General features: G+C 38.7%; 1 protein-coding gene across 1 annotated transcript; it reads left to right on the top strand.

Annotated features, from left to right (window-relative positions):
* Positions 1–444: 444 nt before the first annotated feature.
* On the top strand, positions 445–2,497 carry fahd1 (fumarylacetoacetate hydrolase domain containing 1). Its single transcript, XM_077531448.1, has one exon. The coding sequence runs from the start codon at positions 701–703 to the stop codon at positions 1,361–1,363; it is 663 nt and encodes a 220-aa protein (XP_077387574.1). The 5' UTR covers positions 445–700; the 3' UTR covers positions 1,364–2,497.
* The last annotated feature ends 7,136 nt before the right edge of the window (positions 2,498–9,633 follow it).

Genomic DNA, 9,633 nt, shown 5'->3' with positions numbered 1-9,633 from the left:
ATTTGCAGAATTTTCTAACATTATATCTGTGCCGTCCCAGGTTTCATATACATCCAAATAACTATATATATATATATATATATATATATATATATATATATATATATATATATATATATATATATATATATATATATATATATATATATATATATATATATATATATATATATATATATATATATATATATATATATATATATATAGACAGTTTTCAGAGCCTTTCTGTTGTGAGAGTAATGTATGATTCTAATATAGGTGACACTGTATCAATGTGAAATTGTGTTAAAGTTGGATTTTTGACTTCCATACTTGAATTTATGAATACAAAGAAAGCAGACATATGTGGTTGTAGTTCCGTTTCGTTTCGTTTCCTAACACGTCACCTTCCAGGCTCGACCAATCAAATTCGGGAGCGAGAATTGGGCGGTGTGTTAAAGCGTTTGTGTTGGGATTTATCATAGCAATTAAAATTCACCTTTAATATAAATTTACACATATACGACTATATTTCAATTCATTTATTTATTATTATTAATTTTTTAACAAAGACATGAGATAAGTTTGGCAATTTTTTCCCACAGATTGTCCCTTACGTCTTGCCGTAGCTTAATGTTTACTTTTCACTCGGTGTCGGTCAAAGTTGACTTCAACTGGTGCACGTTGCTCGAAAGTTGTAGCAAATCTCCACATTTTCCTAATGTCGGCGAGAAATATATCTCGATTTTGGGAATGGGGGAGGAAGATCATTTGCGTGGGCAGAAACTATGCGGAACACGCCAAAGAGCTGAAAAACGCTGTCCCCACGGAGCCGGTGCTGTTCTTGAAGCCGCCTTCTGCCTACGTCCGAGAGGGCTCGCCTATCCTGGTGCCCATCTACTCCAGCAACCTGCACCACGAGGTGGAGCTCGGCGTCGTGATCGGCAAGGGGGGCGCGGCCATCCCTCAGTCGGCCGCCATGGAGCACGTCGCCGGCTACGCGCTGTGCTTGGACATGACGGCCCGGGACGTGCAGGACGAGTGCAAGTCCAAAGGGCTTCCCTGGACGCTGGCCAAGGCCTTCGACACCTCCTGCCCGGTGAGCGAGTTCATCCCCAAGGAGCGCATCCCCGAGCCGGGCAAGGTCAAGCTGTGGCTGAAGGTCAACGAGCAGCTGAGGCAGAGCGGTTGCACCTCCCAGATGATCTTCTCCATCCCGTACCTCGTCAGTTACATCAGCGACTTCATCACCCTGGAGGAGGGCGACCTGATCCTCACTGGGACCCCCAAGGGGGTGTCTGCCGTGCAGGAGCATGACGAGCTGCAGGCGGGCATTGATGGAGTGGTCACGATGACCTTCAGAGTCGACAGGAAAGATCACTAGTGTTGAACTGAATAAAAACAGCAGAAAGTTTAGGAATGAGGAAGGTCAAATTTCACGTTTCAAGGCAATGCCAAATTTGTCCAGCAGATAGCAGTGAGAACCTTTTTTATAGGACTACTTTACTGCGTTGCCCCCCCCCCTTTCAGACCAGGGGTCACCAATGGTACAGAAATTGAGAGCTACTTTGTAGGTTTTGATTAATACTAATGACTATATACGTGCTTCTGAGGCAACAAATTTGCTTATCTTTAGTTATGTTGTTAAATAACACTGTAATAATAATCATCTGCGAAGACAATGATCATGTTGATGATTTTGCAAAACTATCAAAAATGAATAACAAGGTTAACAAATATCAACGGGCAACACAACACAAAATCTCTGAAAGTGTTTACATTTTCTAATCATCACTTCTACAACATTCCCAGGAAATCACAATGTGCCATCACTGGTTAGGTATTTTCTGAATGTTCTGTTAGTTTGAGCTGATTCTAAGTTGAGACAGTCCTCCGACCACAGGAAGTTTGTTCCACAGTTGAGGAGCATAGAAATCCAATGCTGTGTCACCTTGTTTGCTTCTGGAACATAAATAAGGCTGCAGCCGACAACCTGAGGGGTCTGAAAATCTCACCAACAATAAGATTTTCCAAACTTGTCTCACAACAAGCCAGTGAAGAGATTTTTGGACTAGTCTGATATGGTCCAGTTTCTTGTTAACAGTACTGTCCAGAATCTTTGATACCACCATATTTTTAATATGTACCATTTTCGTAGCATTCATTTGGACTTATAAGCCAGGAAAGGACACATACATTTACAATGATAGCACAAATTGAATTTATAGTATAACTCTGGTGGAGGAATGTGCTCTGCTGAGTGACATTCTTTTGTTATATAAAGTTATTATTGTGTTATGGTTAAAGCTGCAATGTAATGTGTCCGTATAATTGTAATTTTATTTTAAAGAAATGAAAATCCAAATTTTTGCTTTCTGATTAAATGTACTTTTTGAATAAGTCATGTCAGAGTCTTTTTTTTTTTTGCTGATTATATTGAGACAAAAAAAAAAAGTTTGCCATGTTGTGCCTTTTCCTTTATAATATTACAGGTACTAGATCACCAGCAGTTTTTTTTTTTTTTTTTTTATTACAACAGTTCATTTAAAGTCTTCATAAAGAAAAACAAAGTTCATAGGCTGTGGGTGAGGGCAATTCACACCCAAGATGAAATGCGTCATTGGGCGCTGTTTTTGCCACACCCAAAAAAAAAATCAGTAAAACTGAAATGGTGGGAAACAGTTAAACGCTATATTTCCACACCTGATTACTCCATCCTGTAGTTGGGATTCTGTACGTTTCAGCAATTATCTTCAAACATGAATAATGTATTTTGAAATAAATACCTGAATTCCCTTTATTTGGTCTTGAAAACGTGATTCTCCTTGCAATAAACTTAAAGTTGTAAGCATCCAAGTTCTTCTGTTATGTCATTCCAAATGACATTTATCCATTAATCCATTCTGGCCTCCACAAAATAGCACACCATGCTATTGCTTTTCGTAATAATTAAATGCATTCTTCTGGTGTATGTATTATAGTCATACAGACAAGTGAAATTGTTGCTTTTCCACAGAGGATAAAGACTATATGCCTGTGAGTAACTGTTACATTATCTGTCCATGACAATGCTAACGTTAGCACATCTTTGGTGGTTTCCTTTATCAATTAGCAGTAAGCTCGGGGGCATTTGTAAGGCATCTACATCGTCTCACATGGAAGCTCCACTTTGAAAATGGAGGCCCAGTGGAGTTCAAGTTGGTGTTTGTGCAGGACTCGGTTTGGCAGCGACCATCAACTGTGGTTCCTCCTACAACCCGGACCACATTACGCTGCTCGTTTGGATCAGTCAGGACACGTTTCCCCCCGCCAGCATTTTTGATGGTGTCACGCTCCAACACCAGCTTTCTGCTTCAGGACAAAAGATGGATACACTGCGAGATTCATTTTCCATTCCAGCCGCGTTTTCAGCTTCTAAAAAAAGAACGATTGTGTTGCTGTTAATGCTCGGAGATTCGGACCCTTCAGATGTCCTATTGATGCACATCTGCTCCGGATTGGGTTGCAGTGTGTTCCCACAGGCCTCTCTGCTTTCAGGATCAATCAGAAGCGGCGCGGCTGTAACGTGAGCGCGTGCGCATCGCCGTCACTCACCTGGAGGGCGTGTCACACTGCACACAAGTCCACTTGTGTTTGAGAGCCAGGAGTGCACTTCTGAAGGTGATTTAGCTACACTTCAGTTTCGGGGGTGAAATTTCAGGCTGAATCTAAAGTGCATCATTGACGTCAAGACTTTTGAATGTCCAACTGTTGAATATTTCTGGATTGAAGGAGCTGAAATGCAAAATTCCCAAAGGTGTTTAATCCGGGAAGTTTCTGTGGGAACCTGCAGATTACGCTCTGTCATGTTTGAAGCTCAGCAGCCGCTTCCCTGTGAGAACGATCAGTTTGGAGGTTTCAAATCGGATGTTCTTATAGGGAATGACCGCTGAGTTTTGTGCAACAGGGAGACTGAACGAGGAAGGTTGAGATAAGGTCAAATTGCCTGTTAAGATTATACGGTGAAAACCTGCTATTAGGAATCAAACAGCAAAAATCTGTGTAATTGACACCCATTATAAATGCAGTGGAAAAAAAAAACATTCTTGAAAAATGGGTGTAACTGTACTTATATACAAGGAATTAAAAAGTAAATTCTCCCTAACACAACTATTATATCTTTGGAAAAGTGAGAAACTCCAACACGTTTTCTTACCACTTTGCTGTGTGCTTACTTCCAGGTGTTAATGTTAATCAGAATTAAATTCATAACTTCATTGTCGCAGTGTGAACACATAAAAGCCCGGCCAGCAATGGCTTCAAAGTCTTCGCCCAGCTCTGCTTTAGCGTTTAGCACATGCAAAAAGTCGTGAACGGACATCGAACGCGAGCCCCAGCCTGCAGTCCGACATGATGTCCCTGCACAGTGACATCACGCCAGGTGGAAAGTGAGGCCAAAAAAAGGCAGCAGGGGAATATGCGCTAAAAAAGAATTTCTGCTACCACACCAGCTCCAGCAGTGGAAAAGTGATTGAAGTCTCCTTGTATATATATAAACCGACATTTTACATTGTTCTTGAAGTCTACACAAGCCTTGACCAAGGAAATTAAAGTTTTTACTGGGAGAAAAAGCAGAAGGGTTCATGCAGGCTTAAAGCAACATAAGAAGCAGAGAAGTTACTTAGGCAGTTGGAGCTTCTTTTTTTTTCTTTTCAATTATATTCAATAAAGAGCAGTCGTTGAAATCTGATAATGTAATGTGAATTCGGCCTAGCAACAAGTGGCTTATTTTTAATTGGCCCACAGGGCAGTTCTAATTGAGCCTAATATCAACTCTGCCTAGCAACATCATGGCTATTGTTTACCTTACAGTTTGGACCTATAAATCTGCCTAGCAAAAGATGTTTTTCACCCATCCATCCATCCATCCATCCATCCATCCATCCATCCATCCATCCATCCATCCATCCATCCATCCATCCATCCATCCATCCATTTTCTTAACCGCTTTTCCTCACAAGGGTCACGGGGGAGCTGGAGCCTATCCCAGCCAGCTTCGGGCAGTAGGCGGAGTACACCCTGAACTGGTTGCCAGCCAATTACAGAGACGTTTTTCAGTTTTAATTAATTCCCCTAAGGGGCAGACTTGAGCTGTATCAATTCTGCCTAGCAACAATTGACACATTTCTTCTGCTGGCGTCTGGGACAGTTGTAATTGAGAACGATTAATAATCTAGTTAACCAGTGGCTATTTCGCAACTTAGCAATGATGCTAGCACTAACTATATTTAATTTACATATTTAATAAAGACTATATATGATCTGCTTTTGCCTTGTTAATGACATAAATTGTGGAATTTATTACAACTGAATTGAATGTATTTGCAGCATTTATTTTCCCTATACTGCAGTACAGCTTGTTGCTATAAGTGATTGCAGATGAGGCGACCGTTATGGGAGAAATGGCAGGTCAATAAAATCCATGAGTGCGTGTTTTCCCATTACAATGGCTGCATTTTATTTAAAAAAAAATGATCTAAGGAGAAAGTTGGAAGTGATCTTGGACTGTGCTGCCCTTAACTGTGTGTGTGTGTTGAGAAAAATGACCATTTTGTACGTTGCGTGCTGCGCTGAATGTCACCAGACTTTGCTGTGGTGAAGCTGAAAGCGGTGAAAAAAATGTTGGAGGAAGTGAGTCAGGGAGGGTGCATGAAAGCAATCACACACCAGACTTGCTGCACAACATGCTAGATTAAGTAAAGTCACCTTTACTACATCTCCTGCCCGAGCAAGCACATTAAACCTCCACACTCTGCATGAACGAGTGACTGGTCATTATTATTAATATTAAAACCATACAGTGATTTTGTCTTTTTTTTAACAGGCCAAGGTAAGGCTGTAGAATTATGCAAGGGCTCTGTGACGGCTGAAAAGCAAGGCAAGCATGAAAGCCAGGTGCAAATGTCTTTCATTTACACCAAGTGGCTGCACACATTGTGCTGGCAGAGGCCAGATGGAGGACAAAAGTGTGCCGTGCATCACGGAACACATGTAGCTGTTAAAAGTATCTAGTGAATTCCTAAAAAGCCACATCCCAAACAGCTTCCATGCTTCTACACGAGGCATATTTTTACTTTTAGAAGGCCTTAGTGCTGGGGTGTCCAAACATTTTCATTTGAGGGCCACATACAGAAAATCAGAAGGAGGCAAGGGCCACATAATGTTATGAAGAGAAATTGTGTTTAGTCCTAGAAAATTGTACAAATAATGTATTTGTGCTTTTGCGTATTTAGAAAAATGCTAAAGTATATAAACCATTTTATTTGTAATATGGCAGTAGGGTGATTATAGTTTTGGAATTTTTCATTTTAGTTAGTCTTTATTAGTTTTCAGGGTGGTTCTGTTTGTATGAGTTTTAGTTATTTCATAAATGTTTAGTTTTAGTTCATTTTAGTTAGTTTCAGTATTAGTATTAGTTTGTTTTTTAAATGTGTATTACTTGTGCGCAATATTTAAAAAACACCATTGGAGCGACGTCATCTGAAGGTGCTTTTCTATTAGCTGCTGCTAGATGACGTCACTTCTGCGTGACATTCTTTCAAATGTCATTCCATGTTATTCCGGTTGATATCAAAATAAATCTAAAAAAAAATCACACCAAAGACTAAAACGAAGGACATTTTTGCTATAATTATAGTTTGTTAGTTTTGTAAACATTAAATGTAATTTCAGTTAGTTTCCGTTTGTTAAAAATAATTTTCGTTTTTATTTTTTCGTTCATGAAATTGTTTTTTGAATTTTAGTTTGTTTCATTAGTTTTAGTTAACTAAAATAATCTTTAATAGCACCTGTGTTTTTCGACACCCTCCCTTCTTTACTTTGACCAACTCCTAACATTTTTTTTATTTTATTTGAACTGAGTCAAATGGCATTTTTAGCATATGTCGCGGGCCACTAAAAAATGGATGGCGGGCCGCAAATGGCCCCCGGGCCGTAGTTTGGACACCACCGCCTTCGTGTGAAATTTTCCATTCATTTGGCAGCGGAGTCGTTTTTGGGACCTCATAAAAGTACACACATCTTGGTAAACTTCAATCAGAGCGTAGATTTTGTAAACAAGCGTGCAGGGAGATGTTTCCAGAAAAACACTCTTGTAAAAATCCCCATTTGTAAAAGGCAAAGTCAAGCTTTCATAAGGTTTGAACATTCCTAATTTGGTTTGAACATGTAGAATCTCTCCGAGCCAAATGACTTTCTCGTCAATTAAAGTTGGGAGTCACAACTTGAGATTCCGCGAGGCCCGAAAACCACAAGGAAGAGAGAAAAATCCTCTGCGTTTCTTCCCTCAATTCAAGGAGACTGCGGTACAGGATGGAAAACGAGTCCCACAAGTGTCTTCATTTGTGGCTCCTCGCAACAGAAACCACTTTTTCTTTTTTCGTAACGTTCTAATTCGTGCTTTTTCGTCTGCTTTGAAGAACTCAACCGTTTTCCAACCAAGTGTTTCCTCCTCTCCATCGTTCTCAAAGAGGAGTCATGACACAAAATCCCTCATCACGCCTGATCTCAAATAGCCACAGAGGCCCAATTTTCACTCATGCAAATAAATCCACAATGGGAGGAATTGGTGGTATGCATTTAAACTGTGGCCAGAAAACCGTGGAAGCTGCATTCCAGCTAAAAAAAAAGTTCAACAAATTATCCTGTCCCAATGAAAAGGGAGCTTTATGAGACTGTACAGTAACTTGTTTTTCCCTTGTTAAAATGGAATAAAATATATATATATTTTTTTTTTATAGGCCCTGTAAAGCGAAATTGAGAGATTTGTTTCTCAAGACATGGTACATGTTTGAAGATAATTGTTAAAACTTGCAAAGATTGATAACTAGGTGATATTCAAATTGCAGAGATACTGGAGCTGGCATGGCCACTTTCAGAAGTGCTTTGTGTCACACACTTTTTTTTTTCCTCTTTTTTTTTTTTTAAAGTCTGACTTACCAGGCCAGCATTTGGACAGGAGGTTTCGCGTTGGCGTGGCCACTTTAGAGTGCTTCGTTTCCATGAATGCACACATGAAGAGGAGGCAAAAGGTTTCTGGGGTGGGTTTGGGAGTGGGGGTGTTGAGAATTTATTTCAAATTATTTATTTAAAAGTCTTACTTTTTAAAGAGAAAGTTAAGTCAAGAATTGTCTTTACTAGGGATGTTCAATACCACTTTTTTTTTCAGACCGATACCGATACTCAGACGCTCAGTACACACCGATACCGATACCAACTGCCGATACCAGAAGTACATTTCGACAAATAAAAAAAAAAATCACTAAAAGATATTTTTAAACAAATATATTTCCTTTAATTTTGACAAAAAAAACAGCACAGTCACTCTTCAATAGTCTTAACGCTGAAAATAAAACACAAAAATGCTCTTTTAGTTTAAGATTCACAATTTTGAAGTATTTCCAAACCGGTGAAGTTTTGGTGAAAAACTGCTGCAAGCTAGCGCCAGTTACAGGCAAGGAGGACTCACTTAACGTCTTCCCCCTCTGCCATCGGTCGCTTGTACTCGTCTGCCTCACGAGTACTCGAGTACTTGAAAAAAGGCTGGTATCGGCCCGATACCGATACCTGGTATCGGTACTCGCCCATCCCTAGTCTTTACAATAATATGTTCTGAGTGGCCCCACAGTGATCTGATTAATATTGCGCTTCCGGAAAATGAATTAATCAGCGAAATCCATCTGGTTTTATCCATCTCGTCCATCTTTTTTTACCATTTTGCCACTTGCTGTCAAATAAAAATTACATCATAAATACCTTGTAAAAGGGCTCAGATTGTGAACGTTACAGGATCACACCATTCGTTACCTGAGCGGCTGAGCCCTTTGGCACTGTGAAGTCATTTTCAGTTGCCAGCAAGTGGCAAAATGGCCACCCCATGACATGGATTTAAAAAGAACAAAAAAAAAACAAAAAAAAACTGGCGCATTTTCCTGCTTAATTCAAATTCCACAAACAGAATATTAATTTGATTGTTGTGTTTAGACTAGTGGGTGCATATAAAATGTACATTGTAAAGAAAACATTTGACTTGACCCCCTTCATCTTTCAAATTAGGCAAGTTCACTCTATTTAATGATGTGTCAAACTTAATAGAAATATTTCTTTTCAATTTATAGGGACTAAATCCTAAAGAAAAAGTTAACGTTTAAATGTTGAAATAATTGATTAAAAATGGCAGACAAAAACATTACTTAAAATAGCAATGATGATAATAATAATAATAATAATAATAATAATAATAATAATAATAATAATAATAATAATAATAATAATAATAATAAACTGCTATTGACATTTCAGAATGTTATGTATGTTACATATCTAATACAAAATGATAGATGAATAGACAGAAAAACAAAGTGATTATTATTTAAATTGGAAAAGTAACCTCACTGAAATATGCATAATTTCAAATATGCAATGATTTTAGTGTTTCATATGTACAGTGTAATTAGATGTCTTAATTTTCATGTAAAAGGTAAAGGCCTTTTTTAACTTACCCAGATGTATAACCCATTCCTCAGTTTCATCTCTTTTGAAAACATCTGAAGCACAAAATACATAATCAAATAGAATATTGCGCTTTGATGACTGCATTATTAAATATGACTAAAT

The sequence above is a fragment of the Festucalex cinctus genome, chromosome 1 (genome assembly GCF_051991245.1).
Source record: "Festucalex cinctus isolate MCC-2025b chromosome 1, RoL_Fcin_1.0, whole genome shotgun sequence".
In the NCBI taxonomy this organism is placed as follows: domain Eukaryota; kingdom Metazoa; phylum Chordata; class Actinopteri; order Syngnathiformes; family Syngnathidae; genus Festucalex; species Festucalex cinctus.
Note: the sequence above shows the minus strand (reverse complement) of the source record. Positions and strands in the feature narration are given on the sequence as shown.